General features: G+C 39.2%; 1 protein-coding gene across 2 annotated transcripts in view; it reads right to left on the minus strand.

The window, feature by feature from the left end:
• Positions 1-1,051: 1,051 nt before the first annotated feature.
• Positions 1,052-21,660, minus strand: part of prima1 (proline rich membrane anchor 1) — a 35,463-nt gene continuing 14,854 nt past the window's right edge. The window contains exons 3-5 of one of the 2 annotated variants that reach the window (XR_009203591.1): positions 17,232-17,367; positions 2,819-8,757; positions 2,331-2,453 (exon numbers count right to left, since the gene is read on the minus strand). Coding sequence is in view for 1 of the 2 variants with exons in the window: in XM_058379778.1 (XP_058235761.1) it covers positions 2,351-2,453; positions 17,232-17,367 (239 nt within the window). In the remaining variant the exon portion in view is untranslated. Of the gene's footprint in view, positions 2,454-2,818; positions 8,758-17,231; positions 17,368-21,660 lie in introns of both variants that reach the window. The other variant, XM_058379778.1, reaches the window with a different exon arrangement.

The raw sequence follows: 21,660 nt of genomic DNA on the forward strand, positions 1-21,660 counted from the left end.
CCCGATTTGACTCGTTTTTAAGTTAAACAAGGAAGTTGATCCATTCCGATTATTAATCTCACAGAAATAATTCATGCAGATCTTTCTTATACAACTATGTCCTTCCTGTGGACAAGCCGAAGCGCTGGAATGTATTTAGGTCAAAAAATCTGAGTTTAAAGGACTGTGGCATTAGTTCTGATCATAATAACCTTCTCTTAATAATAACATAACTCAATGTGTGTGTGTGTGTGTGTGTGTCAGAAGCAGCTGAGTAAATTATTGCTAACTGGTTTTAATTTGGCTACTAGTTTGTTTTTATTTTTGGAATATAGAATCAATTAAATTCATGAGATTATATATAGATTACACATATATATATAAATAACGAGCTATATATAGCTGTTCTGGTTTAAGCCACACCCACTTTGTGTTAAAATCTGAATTCAACAGATAGAAGTAGAGAATTATTCCATCCCTGATAAATATAATTAACCAAAAATCCCTTAAAGAATGCTGGAGGAACCTTTTTTCTTTCTTTTTCCAAAAGCTTGCATGCTTTAACTGTGTGGGATGTTCAGCATTTTGCCATCTGTTCTCAGAAAAAAGAAAGGTTTTTCAAGGGTTCTTTGTGTACAGAAGGTTCTTATCCTCCTAAAAGGTTTGGAAATCTTCCTGAAGGAAAACAACTCAGAATAAAGAAGGAGTTTCCTCTCAGACCTTTATGAAACGATCAACATCAACTTCCTGAATCTGCTTTATTTTTTTTTATTTTCCTGACTCTCCTCCAGCTTATTATTACTGCTTATTAAACAGATGTTTACATTTCCACGTCCAGTTGTTTGTAGGCTGAATCCACTGATACACAGAATCAGATCCAGGAACAACGGTTATTTTTTTAAACCAACAAAACCAAAGGGGGCACAAACTTTTGCACTCAGTTCTAACAACCAAACAATGTCGTGTTCTGTAGCTTATTTGTAGTGTTATGGACTCCAGTGGTAATGTCTCTGTTATGGAATGACCGTTAAATAGCTAGCTAGTGCTACTGAATTAATGTGGGATTAATTACTGTGATTAATATGATTTTACTATTTTAAATAAATTCATACGACTGTGAAACGAAGCATTTGTTAACAAAGTCATTAAAGTTAAACATTCTATCTCATTATTTCAAGATTAAAATAATAACTCCATAGCATTTTTTCTTTTATATTTTACACTTCATTATTCTCTAAACTCCCGCATTGTTCCTGTCGATACGTCATAAATAAGCAGATGCTGGGATTCAAAAGTAAACCGTTTTCTGTAATATTTTCCTAAACATAACAAAACTAAAAACATGACAAACAAAATAAAACAAACAAGAAACCAAACGAAAGAACTCTCTAAAAACACCAGAAAACAAACAAAAGAAAACACGCCGAAAAACAGAAAAAACACAAGAATACAAAAACAAACATAAAAAATTAAAACAATAAACAAAAAAATAAACAAAAGACAACACTCCAAAACCTAAAAAAACCCAAAAAATAAATTAATAAAACAAACTAACAAACAGACAAACTAAAAAAAAAACTAAACTAAAATGTTTTTACATTTTTTAAATAATCTGCCCCCCCCCCAAAAAAAACCCCCAAAAAAACAAAAAACAAAAACACAAAACAAACAAACACTGATTGTGAGTTATTTTTGGCTGAAACACGGTTAATAAACAGTTGGAGTTTATGAAGCTGAGTGAGGTTCCAGCTCATTAGCTTTATGTACAAACTTAAAGCCTGACCATTCGAGTATGTTAGCAAATGTCAGACTGATTAGCAGCAGGTTATGCTAACATGATGTGTTTCATTATCATGAACATGCAGCACTAGGGTTTCAAATCCTTTCCAGTTGCATAGTCATACAAAAAAAAAAGAAAGAAAAGAAAGCGAGCTGTTTAATCGTCTTTAGCTTTTATCCTGGCTTCAGACGGCGTCTGAGATCGATGACTTTATTTACAGGAGACAGGAGAGAGAGTGCAGGAGAGAGCCGAGGCGCAAGGAGTCCAGAGAGACGTCGCTGCCTTCAGTAGAAAGCTCATGCGATGTGTTGCTAAGAGTTTAAAGTCTGTCGGCTTCAGCGTCCATCATCATGAGTCTCGAGGCTCCACACGTCCTTCACATGTCCTTCACACGTCCTCTCTGCCTTTTATTCTGTCACATGTCAATCACAAAGCAGCACTTCCTGTCATTTAAGTGTTTTTGTTTTTTTCTAAAAGAAGTGGAACAAAGCCATAGTTCAGAGCTCCATCACTCCTCCTGTAAGAACAATGATCTCTGAAGCTCTTTCAGCTCCTCTTCATGACGGAGTGTCAGTGTATTTCCTCTGGATGCTATACTCCAGTGTTGTTGGTCTCCACTGCTGTCTGCTTGCAGCGAGAGCTCATGGCGTATTCCCCTCGGCTCGTGCCGTTCTCTTCTTTCCGCAGAGGTTTCCTGAGAATAACGGAAAACTGTTATGATATATATATTTTTTTTAAATAAAAAAGAAGCAACAACAGTGATATAAATCCACATCATGAACTCAGACGGTGGAAAAATTCTGCATCTGAAGAGAAATAGAAAATAAATCAAAGCATGATCAACATTTACAACTTTACCTTTAAATATTGAAATATTGTGCAGTAAAACATCTCATATACTGTGTATGTATAATGTAAAGAATACATTTCTTACAAAAAAATACAGATCAAAATAGTCAGATTTAGCCCCACCCACAAAACTCACTTCTAATACTGCAGCTCAGGCACTGCAGTGCTTCCTCCTTTTATTTATTTTTGCACAAATGAAAAATGTCTTACCAGACAGTCATACGATAAATGGAGGTTCACTTGATCGATCTCCTTATATGGAAATGTGCATAAATTAATGACATGAAGGTTTTTAACACCAAACACATCCATCATTTCTTCTAAAAAGCCCCTGCAGATGATGTCTGGTTTTTAATACTAGTTAAAGGAACGTGTTTGTTCAGTAACGTGAGTAAACGCAGCGTCTGGTCTGAACGAGCTGCCACTCCAGATCTTAGCGGCGAGGCAAAGAGGACGAAAACAACCTGACCTTTCCGAAGGCTGCTTCGGCTGCGTGCTGATCCTCTGAGACGTGTCTGAAGGCTGGGGCTAATTTCATAAACACGACCTGAGCTCATTAAAACAGGCTGTGTTCTGCAGGTAAACACACCATGCTGTAACCTGCAGGAAGCACAGCTGAAAAACTGAGGGACTGAAGGACTGAAGAACTGAAAAAAACGAAAGAACTGAAGAACTGAAGGCTGATAGGATTTAGGGCGTCAACTCACACTCCCGGCGCTTTTATATGAAACTGAAATCTTGAGATATTTAGATATCATTATCCTTGCTGAAGAAACTGACTGCAATGTCAGATGTTTGTAGGGTCCATCACGGCCGTGATGATCAGCAGAAATTTATTTAACTCCAGCTACTGTGGACAGAGCTCAATGACGAGACACCAAATCTATCCAGCAATATAACATCATGTGCAATAACATATTATGTGCAATATCTTCTTAGTTCCCTAGCAACATTTTTGTACTTTTGAGTACACCAATCAGCCATAACACTGTGAGCAGTGAGAGGTGAAGTGAATAAGACTGAGTATCTCCTCATCATGGCACCTGTTAGTGGGTGGGATATATTAGGCAGCAAGTCAACATTTTGTCCTCAAAGTTGATGTTAGAAGCAGGAAAAATGGTCAAGTGTAAGGATTTGAGCGAGTTTGACGAAGGGCCAAATTGTGATGTCTAGACCACTGGATCAGAGCATCTCCAAAACTGCAGCTCTTGTGGGGTGTTCCCAGTCTGCAGTGGTCAGTATCTATCAAAAGTGGTCCAAGGAAGGAACAGTGGTGAACCGGCGATAGGGTCATGGACGGTCAAGGCTCATTGATGCACGTGGGGAGAGAAGGCTGGACCGTGTGATCCGATCCAACAGACGAGCTACTGTTGATCAAACTGCTGGTTTAATGCTGGTTCTGATAGAAAGGGGTCAGAATACACAGTGCAGGACGGGTGAGAGGAAAAATCATCTCTGGTGATTACTGATTTCATGATATTTCTAGTTATTTTAAGAAACAAGTCATTTCCTATTCTCTGTTATGTTATATCAGCTTTAAACAGTCTTTCCCTCACCAGCTTCTCTTTATTTTAACACAGAGTAAAATCCTCTGTCCTGAAGTTGTCTGAAAAACTCTGATACTGGAGACTCCTTTCATAAATTTTGAATAAAACTAAGCAAAACAAGGCATCATTGTATAAACCTTTACACGTGTTTTTTAATCCCCAGCGTCCCTCAGCTGCCCGGTTGCTATAGAAACAACAACAGAAACTGTATGAACACTTTCGAACCAATCAGTTTTCTTAATAAGAAGAAAATATTTTGAAGAAACGTAAACGTTTCTGGACAACATGTGGTCTTTTTCCGCTCCTCGAACACCTCGGCTTGGGCGCACTCAGACTTCAGAGTGATTGATTAAATGTTTAGGAGAAGCCTGTGACTAACACCATCCCTGTCCCTCGGGCAGGACTGATGAGACTCTTTAGTGGCTCTACAGGGAACATCTGTCATGAGAAGGAGTGCGAGCAGACGTGAGGCCTGCAGGGTTTTTCCCATAAAGACATCCCCTCTGTCTGATTTACACCGGGGGCAAAATCCTGCCTCGTCTGCTCGCTCAGGGGAGGAGAGGAAGCGATGGTGCGGAGGGTTCAAGAGGAAAAGCTCAGAGAAGGTTACGCTGAGTTGTATCTTGAAAAACAAAGAGCCTGGAGTGTGATGTTCCCTACAGATGAAGCTGTTAATTAACAGAGTTTGTCCCTCTGAAGTCGTGTGGGCGGAGTTTAAGTAAAACAGAGGCGTGTCTTAGTTCAAGGGTGAAAAGTGGAGATTCCTCCTGTTGTTGTTGTGTCCATGTTGATGATTGAGTGTCTTTGTCATGTCTCACTCCACAGTGGAGGTTAATATGAAGCTCAGATGAAAGTAGACACTCAAGACTTTAAGAATTTGTCGTGTTTCAGAAGGATTTCTGTTTTTCTCTAGACTACTAGGGGTGAAATTGTACAAGACAGTGGTGAGACCAGCCATGCTGTATTGTTTAGAGACAGTAGCACTGAGGAAGAGACAGGAGTCAGAGCTGGAGGGAGCAGAGCTGAAGATGTTGAGGTTCTCTTTGGGAGTGACAAGGTTGGACAGGATCAGGAACGAGTACATCAGAGGGATGAAATCTGTTTCTATTGACGTTTGGGGGACAAAGTTAGGGAGGACAGATTAAGATGGTTTGGACATGTTCAGAGGCGGGAGACTGAGTATATTGGACGGAGAATGTTGGACATGGAGCTGCCAGGCAGGAGGAAAAGAGGACGGCCAAAGAGGAGGTATATGGATGTAATAAATGAGGACATGAAGATAGTGGGTGTAAGTGTAGAAGATAGGGATAGGTGGAGAGAGATGATTCTCTGTGGCCACCCCTGAAGGGAAAAGCCCAAAGAAGAAGAAGAAGAAGAAGAAGAAGAAGAAGAAGAAGAAGAAGAAGAAGAAGAAGAAGACTAGGGCTGATAGATTCATAGAAAAGTTCCATTCCACAGAAATGTTTGTATCTTCAGAGTAAATGTTGATCTCAAACCCATTTCTGCTCTCTGAGACGTTCTCCAAGTGCTTGTTCATCTAAAAAGCAGCTCAGATTTCATCTTCAACCAGTAAAATTCTGTGTAAGGTTCTCCAACAGAGGGAAAAACACACGTCTAACACACACTGAAAGACGACAGACTCGTTTTAGATCAGACTCACAGACACAACATCATTCATTTCTGTACACTGATTGAAAACATCTCAAAGGGTTAAACACAAACTTAAGGGCATTTACAGTAGTGTGGTTTTCTTCATATGGAGGACATCGGAGGAGATAGGTCTTAATCAGAGGCGTGGTTTATTAGGAACTTTGAATGTTATTAAATTTATTAAACTCTAAATGAACTTGCTCTCTATGATGAATGAGAGTTTCTCTGTAAGTGCAGCATCTCGTTTTCTATCAAATTCACCATCACATGAGCCTGCACGTCAACCACAGGATGTCATGACCTCCATGGAGTATCTAATGGCTTCATGAACATTTGTGTAACAGTGCAAACAAATAAAATGGAGAAGAACAGCCTGTGCTGGATCAAGTTTTGTTCCTCAGTGATGAATGTGATCATTACAGTTCATAACGCATTTTTCAGGATGATTTATACGAGATATGACTCAGACTCAGTCATATTTCCTCAGAGAATATTTTAAGTTCATTAAGGACATTTCTAGAACAACAGGACATTCCTAGAGGAACAGGACATTTCTAGAAGAACAGAACTTTTCTAGGGGAACAAGACATTTCTAGAGGAACAGGACATTTCTAGAAGAACAGAACTTTTCTAGGGGAACAAGACATTTCTAGAGGAACAGGACATTTCTAGAAGAACAGAACTTTTCTAGGGGAACAAGACATTTCTAGAGGAATATGACATTGCTTGGGGAACAGGACATTTTTAGAAAAACAGGCAATTTCTTGGGAACAGGCCATTTCTAGAACAACAGGACATTCCTAGAGGAACAGGACAGTACTATGGGAACAGGATGTTTCTAGAAGAACAGGACATTTCTAGAGGAACAGGACATTTTTTTAGAGGAACAGGACATTTCTAGAGGGACAGGGCATTTCAGATAAAATGCAGGTGATTTTAATAAACCTGAACGACATACAGACACACACACACACACACACCCACCCACCCACACACACACACACACACACACACCCACCCACACACACACACACACATGAGTGATTCTGAATATAGTGAATGTTGTTAAATAGCTGTAGTACAAGAGGTAACTTCTACATCACATGAGAACATTATTGATTGTTTTCCTGTAACAGCATGACACCATGAGTGATTTAGTCCTTATTGGGAATGTGGTAGCTTAGTGGTTAAGGTGTTGGACTCCGGAAGTTTAGGAGTTTGAATCCCAGGTCTACTGAGTGGACACTGCTGGGCCCCTGAGCAAGGCTCCTGACCCTCAACTGCTGCGTTTAAAAAAATAAAGTGTAAGTCTCTCTGGATAAGAGCATCTGCCAAACATGTAAATGTTCAGGTTAATAATCAGACATATGCATGTCCTAGCATGAAGATCCTCTCATATAGATCTAAACGTACGTCTTTAGTTAAATAGAAATAAAACTGTTAGTTTGTTGTTTCAGCAGATTGTGATATATAAATGCATTACGCATTAGGTTCTGCTGGTTCACGTCTGTTTTTCAGCTATATATATAAACGCTAAGATCATCTAGTACATCACAAATTGTTTGACTGAAACCACTTGCACCAGTGAGCAAACTTATTCTTTAGGATTCATGGTGTATAGCGTCATCGTCTTGTCTCAACACGCAAGCTGGGAAAATCTGATGGAATATGAAATCTGCTGCTTTGCGTACAGAAGCTTGCACAATAACACTCCTGTTTATCACACCGAGGACAAACACTTCTGAGGAACTACACGGCCAGATCGAGGCATCCTCTTCATAAACACGGCTTTATTACAGTCTAATCACAAAACATATGGCTCTGTCTGTTACAGAGCGCTGGCACTGGAGACTCCTTCCATACAGGAAACATCCAGAAATAATAAAGATCTTTAAAGAAAACGTCACCGTTTCAACCACTGCAGACCTAAAATCTGTTTCTGTGGAGAATTCGCTAGACCTACGAAGGAGCTGTCACTACAGAAACAATAATGTATCACAGGTGACATGCTTTGACCAATCAGAATCCAGAATTCAGCTGGAACAGGACATGTCTACAGGAACAGTACATTTTGAGAGAAACAGGGCATTTCTAGAAGAACAGGACATTACTTGGAAAACCAGATATTTCTAGAGGAACAGGACATTTCTAGAGGTTCAGGACATTTCTAGAAGAACAGGACATTTCTAGAGGAACAGGACATTTCTAGAAGAACAGGACATTTCTAGAGGAACAGGACATTTCTAGAAGAACAGGACATTTCTTGAAGAACAGGACATTTTATAGGAACAGGAGATTTCTTGGGGAACAGGATATTTCTAGAAGAACAAGACATTTTTAGAGGAACAGGACATTTCTAGAAAGAGAGGATATTTCTTGGGAACAGGACATTTTTAGAGGTACATGATATTTCTAGAAGAACAGGACACTTCTAGAAGAACAGGACATTTCTAGAAGAACAGGACATTACTTGGAAAACCAGATATTTCTAGGGGAATAGGACATTTCTAGAAGGAGAGGACATTTCTTGGGAACAGGACATTTTTAGAGGTACATAACATTTCTAGAGGAACAGGACATTTCTAGAAGGAGAGGACATTTCTTGGGAACAGGACAGTACTATGGGAACAGGACATTTTTAGAAAAACAGGTCATTTCTATAGAAAGTGTATATTTCTTGGGGAACAAAACATTTCAGGAGTACTGTACAAATTTTCAGTCTGTACTTCTCGACCCGATCGGTGAATCGAACCCACAGCGTCCTGGTTTCAGCTTCCTCATGAGCTGTTGTGTGATGGAGAGAAACGCTGACAGTAAGATCAGATCAGTAGCAGGTTGAGGAGGATGGAGGACGGCGTGAGGGAATGCTGAGTGTGTGCTGATTCAGAGCACAGTGGAGCTGAGCAGTGTTATGTAAGCTGAGAGCTGGAGCTGAGAAGGTGTAGAGGTGATCTGCTGAGAAGAACAGAGGTGAGGACGGTGTAGAGAGACGACTGAAGGAGGACAGAGGAGATAAACAAGCTCTCTGATACTGTCTGTGTGTGTCACACTCGAGAGCCTGGAGCATTAAGGTTAAAGAAAGGTTCCACAGGGTGATGGCTCGCTGTAAGAGTTCCAGCAGATGACTAATTTTAATATATATAATAATTTACTTTAAATATATACAGCTGCAGCTTTCATTTTGTTCATTTCGACTGATCACATGACCCAGTATGAACCCACCCCCATGAAGCACAGCAATTTGTTTTTTACAGTTTACATGCAATATCACAAAAAAAACCCATGTAGACCATAAAATTTCCTAATGAATCAATGACCACATTTTAACGAGATGATCCCAGTCTTCTACACACAACATTATATCAACCAGCAGCTTTTAACACACTGGTGTCCCACAAGGCTCGACTTGTGGACCACTTTATTTGTTATTTTACTCTTTTATTTGATTAGAGTCATTAAGTAACTTTTCAGTAACAACATACATGCATCCCACAAAGATCTACTCTTGGAACATTTTCCTTCTTCTTCTTCTTCTTCATCTTAATATTCTTCTTCTTTTTCTTCTTCTTCCTCTTCTTCTTCTTAAACACAAACATCTGTTTGACCAAAGTATTTTTATTTGTTTATTTACTTTAGTAATTAGCTTAGTTTATAATAAATTAGGATTTAGTTCATAGGCATTCCACATCTTTCTCCACTCCACTCCAATATATTTCTATTTTAATTTATTCTAATAATATTAATTATTATTATTATTATTATTATTATTATTATTATTATTATTATTATTATTGTTGTTGTTGTTATTTTATTTATTTTTTTTATACATACTGTGATATTAAAATAATTACTTAATCTAATTACATTTTACTTTCATAATTCACTTATATTATATATTTATTTTTATTTAATATATTTATTTTATTTAATTAATTTTATTGTCAATATCTAATATTTAATTGTTTTAAGATTTAATCAATCAGCAGTCCTCATCTTGAATATGAAAAAAAATTCTATTTAATATTTTCTTTCTTTCTTTCTTTCTTTCTTTCTTTCTTTCTTTCTTTCTTTCTTTCCTCATCATCAACAACAACAACAACAATAATAACAAAACAACAACAACAATAATAATAATTTGGACCACTTCAGTGGATTATTATTATCCTGTGTATAAGTGTCCTGGCACAGAGATTCAGTGATATGAAGAAACCTTGTCACAGCCTTCCTGCAGTTTTATTTGCTGTTCTATCTTTTCTTCTGAACTCTACATGTTTTTGACCTTTGCTGGATGTCCGTGATTAGACTGTTCCTGTGACAGGAGAGTGCTGTAACCATGTGAGACATCAGTGCAGAAATATTTCGAAAATAAATCATCTTTCACGGTCAAAATCTAATCCCAGTGGATCAGACCAGAACATCTCGACTCTGTCTGTGGAACATCAACCAACACAACTGCACCAAACAAACCGATTCCACACTCAGATCCTGATCTCAGGTGTCTTTACACTCCCTACAGTCGATTAGCGTTAAATTAGTCTTTCCACACAGAACAGTTTCATTAAACCAATCAGACTCAAGAGAATGTTGTGTTAATGTGTCCCACACTCTGAAACTCACACTGTATTAAATTAGACAAGGAATAATACCCTGTGTGTGTGTGTGTGTGGGTGTGAGTCTGCTTTAACGTAAGTGACAATAAGAACTTGCTTGTATCAAGACGTTCCAAAGCATTAAATGTAACTTTAAAGTCTGATGCATCATTACTGAATACATTATAAGAATAATGATAATAATAATAATAATAATAATAATAATAATAATAATAATAATAACCACACAGGTTTAACAGACTCTACAGTGCAGAAATAGTCCTCTGTTCTCTAAATACCTCAGCTTAATGTAATATTTATGGAGTTAAACACAGCCTGAGATAAATATAGCACTAATGGTGGCCTGATATAGATCAGTAGCGTCCTGACATGGAGCTCTTCACTTCACTGAGCATTTCTATGAGACCTGCGAGACCAGAGAGGCTTTTCTCATTCAGAAGATACCAACAAGATCAGAGCAGAACCTAAAACAGGAGCCTTCACTATGAATAATACAGGCTCTGTAGTACACACACAGATGGCAGATGGCTACAAAAAAACATCAATATTTCATAGCCAGGCTCTTACAGGAACCTAGAGCAGAGTGTATTTGGTCTGCTGTGAAACTAGATGGCTTCAGGAGTTGGATTCAGGCTTGGATTTTCGACCCCGAAGGAAATAGGTAAACTTGTATTTTCTGTGGAATTAAACGTGACATTTAGTGAAAAACCCAACTCTGGCACAGGTCGTTTGTTTATTTCTTTCACTCCTTTTTCGCCTGCTCTGTTTTTTCTCTGCGACACTTCATGCCTGTCAGAAGAAGCAGACACTCTGCGACCCGTTCCAGCAAAACACCAGACTTCCTAGCAATAGCCCGCTTTGTTTTTATCGGGGAAACCCATCTACGTGTTCCTGCAGAGCTAAATATAACCTCAACTTTTCCTCACCAGAATCTTAGTGCCCAGGCGACCAATTAGAACCGAGACGCAAAATAAAACCGTCTCCAGGATCCACCCATTTACCATATTTATTCACGAGGAGGACAGGTTTACACTGAAGGGAATGTCCTCGCTGTCACAGAGGGCAGAACTTTATTTTTAGCCCCTGTGCGTGTTTATAAGAGAGAAAATAAAATACTACTGGAAATTTACTGAGCTGTGAAGCTGTGAGAGGAAAGCTGCACGCACTGGACTGAACTGGACACGTAATGGAACCTGTACAGTTACAGTCATTTAAACCTGTTATGTATAATCAGACCTGTTGAATTCTGTATTCTGATTGGTCAGAAGGTGTTGAGTTTCCTGTTATAACAGCAGCTCTGGCTGTGCTCGTTCTCATACGTGTGTCATATGTAAGATGTCTGTGATCTTCCTCTTATTAAACCTCATCAAAATATAATACATGAAAAGGTGCACTAGAGCTAGAAGTAGTTTAGCCATGATTCACAGCAGATTTAAGAGTGTTCTGAACATTTCAGTATTTAGTGTATATCAGTATTCCCTTAACTTCAGTATTCTATCTATCTATCTATCTATCTATCTATCTATCTATCTATCTATCTATCTATCTATCTATCTATCTATCTATCTATCTATTCTGTACATTAGAATTCCCTAAATTTTATTATTCCCGGTATTCAATATTCAGTACACACCAGTATTCCCTACACTTCAGTGTTCAATATATTTCACTACTCTGTACACTTCAGTATTTAGTATATTTCAGCATATTTGAGTATTCAGTATATTTCAGTACTGTGTGTGTAATATGTAAGGAGAAGTCTGTTCATCCCGTATGGAAGGAGTGTCCAGTGTCAGCGCTGTGTAAGAAGTAAAGCTGGAACTTTAGGTTTTCCACATCTTCATGACAGAAGATTAGACTTTGCAGAGAAGCTGCTTTTTAAATATATTTTATCTTTAAGAGTGAGGGAAAAAGTGAGGCTGATGTTTACAGCTGCTATAACACAAGTGAGAACAGGCCTTTATCTCATAATCGTTGCATGACAATACATGTTCATTTTTTATTGTTTAAATGAATAAAAAATTGTAATAATCGGCAAATTACTCCGGTATAAAAATGTTTTAAGCACATCTAACCAGGTTAAATTTATTTCAACCACAGACCCAGTCTTGTTATCCTAGTAGGGACCTACTCTTTTTTTTTTTTTTTTTTACATGAAAAACTTCACAAAATATATTTTTTTCTATATTTACTGACATGCAGGTTTTTTAAAACCTCTTTTCAGCTTGTGCATCAAAGATTCATGGTCAAATCCAAAAGAGGATTCTTCTTTCAATGAGACTTTCATGTGGAACCTCTGCATGAATCTAAGCAATTTTCTTAAATAAATTTTCTCATTTTGTATCTTACAAATCTCACCAATCACATGGCGAGATGTCTACCTGAAGACCAAACGTTCTACTATATGAGAATAATCCAGCGTCTGATTAGTCTAGAACTGAAAGGGATTTGTCGTGACATTTAGACTAAATTCTGAGCTCTAGTGTTGAGGAAATCTGCAGTGGCCTTTACTTCCATTAAACCGATTACAGCAAGTGATCCCGAGGACAGAGAGCCGTAAAGCAGTGACCGGAGTGACGTCTCGCTGTTTGTGGAGCGCTGGTCATTGAGCACGGATAAATGCTGAGGCTTTTGGATGAGTATGAAAGGGAAAAATAAATGTGTTTATCTTCTTCTTCAGTTTGGCTGAATTCTCATTAGAGAGAAGAAAAGCAGCCAGCTGTGTTTCCCATCGACAGTCCATTTCCTTTCCAGAAGTTCTCTGAGAATTCAGCAGGTCCGCTCAAAGCGACTCCTAGACGCAGTGTTAATAACCTACGGCTGTTTAAACGCTAAAAGCAGACACTCCACAGAATGCCTTAATAACTGATGACGTTCATGTGTAAACATTAGCTTGGATCTCCGCTGGCTTCCGTCTAACATCTGGACTGTTTCAGTGTAACGTGGGTGAAAATGATCCCAAAATCAGGATGTGTTTTAATTCCAGAAGATGATTTTAGGCTCTGGTTTCAGCTCCTGATATATGAAGACTTTACAGTGCAATGACAAATGAGGTTACGGAACATTCGCATGCTCTTCATTTCAATATAATACACAAAAGGTGCACTAGAGGTAGAGGCACTGAGCTAAGAATTTTCCCATGATTCAGAGCAGAAGCTGGTTTTCAGTCATTATGTTGTTTTACATTCTCAGTCTTGAAGTGTTTTTTTTTTTCGTTTATCAGAAAATACTATAAATATCCAGTATTCAGTACACTTCAGAATTCTTTACATTTTAGTATTCTTTAGAATTAAGCATTGTGCACATTTCATTATTCATTAGAATTCAGTGTTCAGTACATTACAGTGTTCCCTACTGCTCAGTATTCAGTACACGTCAGTATACTGTACATTTCTGTATTTCCCACACTTCAGTATTCTGTATTTTTCAGTATCCAGTACATTTTGTGTTGCTGCATATCTTGATTGTAAAATAATGGCAAAATAAATAAAAAAATAAAATAAAATGTCACTATGCTAAACACTTCAGCATTCCCTACACTTCAGTACAATTCAGTATTCAGTACATTTCAGTATTTTGAACATCTTAGTATTCCCAACACTTCAGCAGTCTGTATATTTCAGTATTTCGTAAACTTAAGTATACCTTAACTTCAACAGACACTACAGGTCAATACATTTCATTATTCTTTAGAATTCAGTATTGAGCACATTTCATTATTCTTCTTTATTCTAGAATTCAGTGTTCAGTACATTTTAGTATTCTTTAGAATTCAGTTTTCCAGTATTCCCTACACTTCAGTAATTAGTACATTTCAGTATTTCCTGAATTTCAGTATTCTTCACACTTCAGTATTCTGAATATAGGTCACTATTCTGTAAATTCTTTTGCAAATTTCAGTATTCTCAATATTCTCCGGTATTCAGTCTGTACATTTAGTAGTCTCTACACTTTCTACAGTATTTCAGTATTTATAGTAGTCAGTTCATTTCATGATTCCTTAAACTTCACCAATCCCTACAATTCCGTATTCTGTACAATTCAGTATTCAGCACGTTTCAGTAATCCCTACACTTCACTATTCTGTTCACTTCAGTATTCCTGACTATCTGATTTCATCATCTAGTTAACTACTAGTTAAGAGTTAGTGAAGTTGACCTAATATCTGACTCTCTCCTGCTCAGCTTGGCATTTTACGCTAAGCTCGTTAATACCCCGGTCTTATCCGAGCATCTGCCCGCGAGCCTGTGCGCTTTTTATCTGCTTTATCTCCAGGCTTTCTGCAGCTACAACGTGTTGGTGATTTCTCTCGTCTCTCGGCTCTTCCCCTGACACTGTGTTATGGATTATTAAGATCGGGAACAGCGCAGGGAGGAAATGCAACGATGCTGCGTCTCATTTCACCCCGGAGCCTCAGAGACACTTCGCCTGTCCTCAGCATCCGCTAGACGCTCTGCAAAATTAAAAACATCCCACAAAATGGCAGAAAGCTCTTTAAGCGTGGATGGACAGAAATCTAACGACTGCACAGGATTCATTTATAAATAATGAGTCTGATTTGGAGCAGTCTAGGTTTAGATGGAGGATGGGGTTGGATGGAGAGAAAGGGTTCGATTCACTATAAATAGATCTAACAAAGGAGGCTCAGTCACTGAGTTAGAAAAATAATAGAGCAGGGAATGGTCAGTACACGGGTAAAGACAGGCGGAAAATAGAGGATAAATAAGGCAAGGCAATCACTGATACCGAGGCTGGGAACATACACAAAGCAGAAAGATTGGCAAGACTTCGCAGCTGGCAGAGGGAAATGCAGACGGATGTTAACTGATGAAACAGAACACAATATTCTGACATATGGTCTGGAAATTGAGTCATTTTTACTTACTGACTGACTGATGCTCATTGTTAAGAATGAAAAAGAACTCTTCTTCCAAATTTTATACACTTTACATTTTAGGCATTTGGCAGACGGCCTTATCCTGAGCAACGTACATTATCACATTTATACAACTGAGGAACTGAAGGTTAAGGGCCTTGCTTAAGGGCCCAGCAGTAGCTGCTTTGATCTCCCAACCCTTTGATCAGTAGCCCAACACCTTAAGCACTGAGCTACCACTTCACAAGTAGAGTCTTTACTCAGGCATCAAGTAGAGGTAGCTTAAGTGGTTAAAGCTCTAGGTTGATGATTGGGATTCCAGCTGCCACTGTTTGTGGGATTCTTGCATGCTTGAGCAAGGCCCCCAACTCCCCCTGCTCTAGGGGCACTGCCCCGTGCTCTGACCCCAAACCCTCTAAGGATGGGATATACAAAGAAAGAATTTCACTATGCAGTAATGTATATGTGACAAATTAAGGCTATTTAACTTAAGTGGCTCATTATTAAATGCATGTTTCAGTAAATTACATCAGTAAAAAAACTTTGTTAAATATGACTGACATCAGAAGAGGAAATACGATGATAGAATCAACTAAACCTTTACACTAATGCATCATCATTTTAAGCATTCCTATCCCACTGAGATAATAATGCAACCAATCAGAGAAAAGTTCTACATTTTCTGAGAGCATGTGAAAAAATATGAAATGATATTCTAATGATGACAAGGCAGATTATGAAAATCGACAGAAATATTTTCTAATCTGGAATATAAGCAGTGATCTCTGGAGTCAGGATAGAAGTACAGATGTCTGATCTAGTCTTGGTTATAACTCAGACCGCATCTCCTGTTAAGACCATTCAGTCTGGTTCTAGTTTTTTGGGGGAAATGACATACGCTCTTAGACACGAAGTAAAACAGATTGAACTTAATCAGATTTGTCAAATGCTAAATTGCTGTGTGACTGGATGAAGAATCAGATCATATCTGTAGTAATTATGAAAGTCAGCGTTTCTCCTGACAGGTCAGGTTACAGGAAGTGACAGAAAAAAAGAACAACATGTACAGCACAGTGTTAATTACAGCAACATGGTACTGACACACTGATCACTTCTACACCATATAATACATAATACATGGGCGTGTCTTTGATTAGGACAGGTGGGCAGGACTTTGATTTGGACATTTGGGCAGGATTAGGGCAAGTGGGTGGGACTGTGATTAGTATATGTGAGTGGGTCATTGATTTAGACAAGTGAGCGGAACTTTGATGTAGACAGGTGGGCATGATTTTAATTAGGACTGGAGGGTGGGACTTTGATGTGGATAAGTAGGTGGGATTAGGGCAAATGGGTGGGACTGTGATTAGGATGTATGAGTGGGACATTGATTAGGACAAGTGAGTTGGACTATGATTTGGACAGGTGGGTGGGATTAGGGCAAATGGGTGGGACTTTGATTAGGACAAGTGGACGGGACTTTGCTGTGCACAGGTGAGCATGACTTTGATAAGGACAAATGGGGTGACTTTGATTTAGACATGTGGGCGGAACTTTAATGTGGACAGGTGGGCATGATTTAAATTTGGACAGGTGGCCGCGGCTTTGATTTGGACAAATGGGCGGAACTTTGATATGCACAGGTGGGCATGTGTTCGAGTGAAACAGGTGGGCGTGGCTGGAAATGCAATGTGCATACTGTAGATGAATAAACATAATTAATTTAAGACTTTTCTATATATACACATGGACACAGCCAATCAGAGGTACACTAAATTCTCTTTAGGGACACAATGGACACACCCACATTCCATATATGGATATACCTTCTAACTAGGTAGAAATTTCACTTATTCTCCAAATGTATTCATGTCAGTAAAGAGGTGTGTGATGTTTCTGGACATTTTGGACACCAGTGAGGGCAGTAAATAAACTCGTACCTTTTGATAGCCTTGTAGCAGATTATGACGGTGAGGAAGAGGAAGACGACTGATGCACAGCTCACTGTCCCCAGCACCAAAATCTCCACCTCTCTTCCCCAGGGCTTCACAGGAGGAGACACGCTGGATGGAGCCACTGCAGGACAAAGAGAGAGAGAGAGAGAACTGAATAAATGAGGTTCTGCAGAGACCCGTTTCCTGCACAGCGTCTCCTCCGTCACCTGTAAAGCTCTGGGGTGTTGTTGTGAAAGCGCAGCGCTTTGCACCGCTTCATTCATCATCCCCGTATCTGAGAGGTGCTTTCGCTCGGCCCATTACGCCGCACCAGATTAGCGCTACAGGCTGAGCCACGCCTCCTGTGCCACTTTAAAGTTTTCCTGCGCTTTCTGTGTTTTATGGAGTGTAGATTTTAATAGCGGGAGAGGAGTTAACGGCCCTGTTCGTCTGCATGAACACACACCAGTGCCGCATCGTCCTCTTTTTCTCATTGCCGAGCTCCAGATTCAGCGTTTTCCTCTCGTCATTAGCATACGCAGCTACACTGTAGAGAGTTCATTAGTGCCGGAGAAATGCTAATGCCTCTGTGAACGGAGAGAGGAGCTTATCTATCCATCTTCAGCATTTAATCAAAGGTCAACACTTACAGCGCGAGGTTTTCTTTGTTGCCTCGATGCTGTTCTGCCGAATGATAACTCCTTCAACCTCATGCCTTGTTTTTCAGCCAAGATCAAGGAACGTTTTTTAAGGAATGTCATGGATTTTTAACAATTCAGCACTTTCCAGACGTTCACGTCGGGTGTGAAAACAAAACCAAGCTCAGTCTGCACTCCACATATTCACACGCTATTAAAGCACAGTGTTTAAAAGCTAATAGCTGAATGAATCGCCTCATTTATCCCCGGAGTGGATGAACCCCTCCCACACACACACACACACACACACACTGCTGATTAATAACCTGATCACTGCTGAGAATCTCATTAATGCTGAGCGAACAAACACAAAGCAATAAATGAGGAAATGACCAAACCGAGAGACTCCATCAAAATATCGATCAGAAGCTTGGACATGATGAACGAGAAGATGCAGAAAAACATCTGAAAGAGTTCCGCTTTATCAGAGCTGCTGGACTAGCGGGATGTGCATGTACCACTCTTTTTACCCAGAGGCTTTGTTCCTGTTGTTATTGTGTCCATGTTGATGATTGAGTGTCTTTGTCATGTCTCACTCCACAGTGGAGGTTAATATGAAGCTCATATGAAAGTAGACACTCAGGACTTTAAGAATTTGTCGTGTTTCAGAAGGATTTCTGTTTTTCTCTAGACTACTAGGGCTGATAGATTCATAGAAAAGTTCCATTCCACAGAAATGTTTGTATCTTCAGAGTAAATGTTGATCTCAAACCCATTTCTGCTCTCTGAGACGTTCTCCAAGTGCTTCATCTAAAAAGCAGCTCAGATTTCATCTTCAACCAGTAAAATTCTGTGTAAGGTTCTCCAACAGAGGGAAAAACACACGTCTAACACACACTGAAAGACGACAGACTCGTTTTAGATCAGACTCACAGACACAACATCACTCATTTCTGTACACTGATTGGTTTCCAGTCTGAACTCCAGTAACTCCAGTGTACTGGGAAAAAGGTTTAAAGCTCAGTTAAGTACACTGGTGTTTGGTGAAGTTCAGACTCTGCTTGATAAAGTGCATCAACAGAAGCTGAGGGATTTTAGCCTCTGTGTGTTTAATGCAATTGTGTTTAAAGGTGTGTGTGTGTGTGTGTGTGTGTGTGATGTTAGGTTTGATAAGGTGTGTGTGTGTGTGTGTGTGTGTGTGTGGGTGATGTTAGGTTTGATAAGGTGTGTGTGTGTGTGTGTGTGTGATGTTAGGTTTGATAAGGTGTGTGTGTGTGTGTGTGTGTGATGTTAGGTTTGATAAGGTGTGTGTGTGTGTGTGTGTGTGTGTGATGTTAGGTTTGATAAGGTGTATGTGTGTGTGTGTGTGTGTGTGTGTGATGTTAGGTTTGATAAGGTGTGTGTGTGTGTGTGTGTGATGTAAGGTTTGATAAGGTGTGTGTGTGTGTGTGTGTGATGTAAGGTTTGGTAAGGTGTGTGTGTGTGATGTAAGGTTTGATAAGGTGTGTGTGTGTGTGTGTGTGTGTGTGTGATTAAACAGCAGTGGGTGTATCAGAGATAAGATGATGGCAGTTTTATTAGATTAGAGTATTTTTATAGCTGCTCCTGGGTTTAATGCAGTTACTCGGCTCTGGCCTTCCCAAACTACACTCTCCTCATTACCACAGGACCAACAGAGACCATACATAAACACAACACAACAACACAACACAACTACTACAACAACACAACACAACACAACTATAACACAACTACTACAACAACACAACACAACTACACAACACAACTACTACAACACAACACAACTACTACAACAACACAACACAACACAACTATAACACAACTACTACAACAACACAACACAACTACACAACACAACTACTACAACACAACACAACTACTACAACAACACAACACAACACAACTATAACACAACTACTACAACAACACAACACAACTACTACAACACAACACAACTACTACAACACAACACAACTACTACAACACAACTACTACAACACAACTACTACAACACAACACAACTACTACAACACAACTACTACAACACAACACAACTACTACAACACAACTACTACAACACAACTACTACAACACAACACAACTACTACAACACAACTACTACAACACAACACAACTACTACAACACAACTACTACAACACAACACAACTACTACAACACAACTACTACAACAACACAACACAACTATAACACAACTACTACAACACAACACAACACAACTATAACACAACTACTACAACACAACTACAACAACACAACACAACTACTACAACACAACTACTACAACACAACACAACTACTACAACACAACAACACAACACAACTACTACAACACAACACAACTACTACAACACAACAACACAACACAACTACTACAACACAACACAACACAACTACTACAACACAACAACACAACTACTACAACACAACACAACTACTACAACACAACAACACAACTACTACAACAACACAACACAACAACACAACTACTACAACACAACACAACTACTACAACAACACAACACAACAACACAACACAACTACTACAACACAACACAACAACACAACTACTACAACAACACAACTACTACAACACAACACAACTACTACAACACAACACAACTACTACAACACAACACAACAACACAACACAACTACTACAACAACACAACACAACTACTACAACACAACAACACAACTACTACAACAACACAACACAACAACACAACTATAACACAACTACTACAACAACACAACACAACTACTACAACACAACAACACAACTACTACAACACAACACAACTACTACAACACAACAACACAACTACTACAACACAACACAACACAACACAACTACTACAACACAACACAACAACACAACTATAACACAACTACTACAACAACACAACTACTACAACACAACAACACAACACAACTACTACAACAACACAACACAACAACACAACTATAACACAACTACTACAACAACACAACACAACTACTACAACAACACAACACAACAACACAACTATAACACAACTACTACAACAACACAACACAACTACTACAACACAACAACACAACACAACTACTACAACACAACAACACAACTACTACAACACAACACAACTACTACAACAAAAACTGAAAACTTAACAGCAACTGTAACACCACCACACTGTATGTGAGAGAACCTCAGATCAATAACTATTAAAAATTTTGAGGGAGTTTCAAAATCATTAAGCTAGAGACATGCAGACACGCCCATCTGTCACTTAGACTCACCCACCTCTCACTCACACACTCAAACACACCCATCTCTCACTCAACCACGCCCATTTCTCACTCAGACACACCTGTCTCTCACTCAGACACGCCCACCTCTCACTAACATACTTAGACATGCCCATGTCTCACTCAGACACACCCATCTCTCACTCAGACATGCCCACCTCTCACTAACATACTTAGACACGCCCATCTCTCACTCAGATACGCCCATCTGTCACTTAGACATGCCCATCTCTCACTCAGACACATCTTTCACACAGACACACCCATTTCTCACTTATACATGCCCATCTGTCACTTTGACATGCCCAACTCTCACTCAGACATGCCCATCTCTCACTTAGACACGCCTATCTCTCCCTCACACATCAACCCATCATTCACTCACTCCATCACTCCATCCTCTTACAAAGCATCATTCACTATCTACACTGCAGACTGGCAGCATTGGGTCTCTCTCTCTCTT

This window comes from Hemibagrus wyckioides, linkage group LG25, assembly GCF_019097595.1.
Source record: "Hemibagrus wyckioides isolate EC202008001 linkage group LG25, SWU_Hwy_1.0, whole genome shotgun sequence".
Taxonomy (NCBI): domain Eukaryota; kingdom Metazoa; phylum Chordata; class Actinopteri; order Siluriformes; family Bagridae; genus Hemibagrus; species Hemibagrus wyckioides.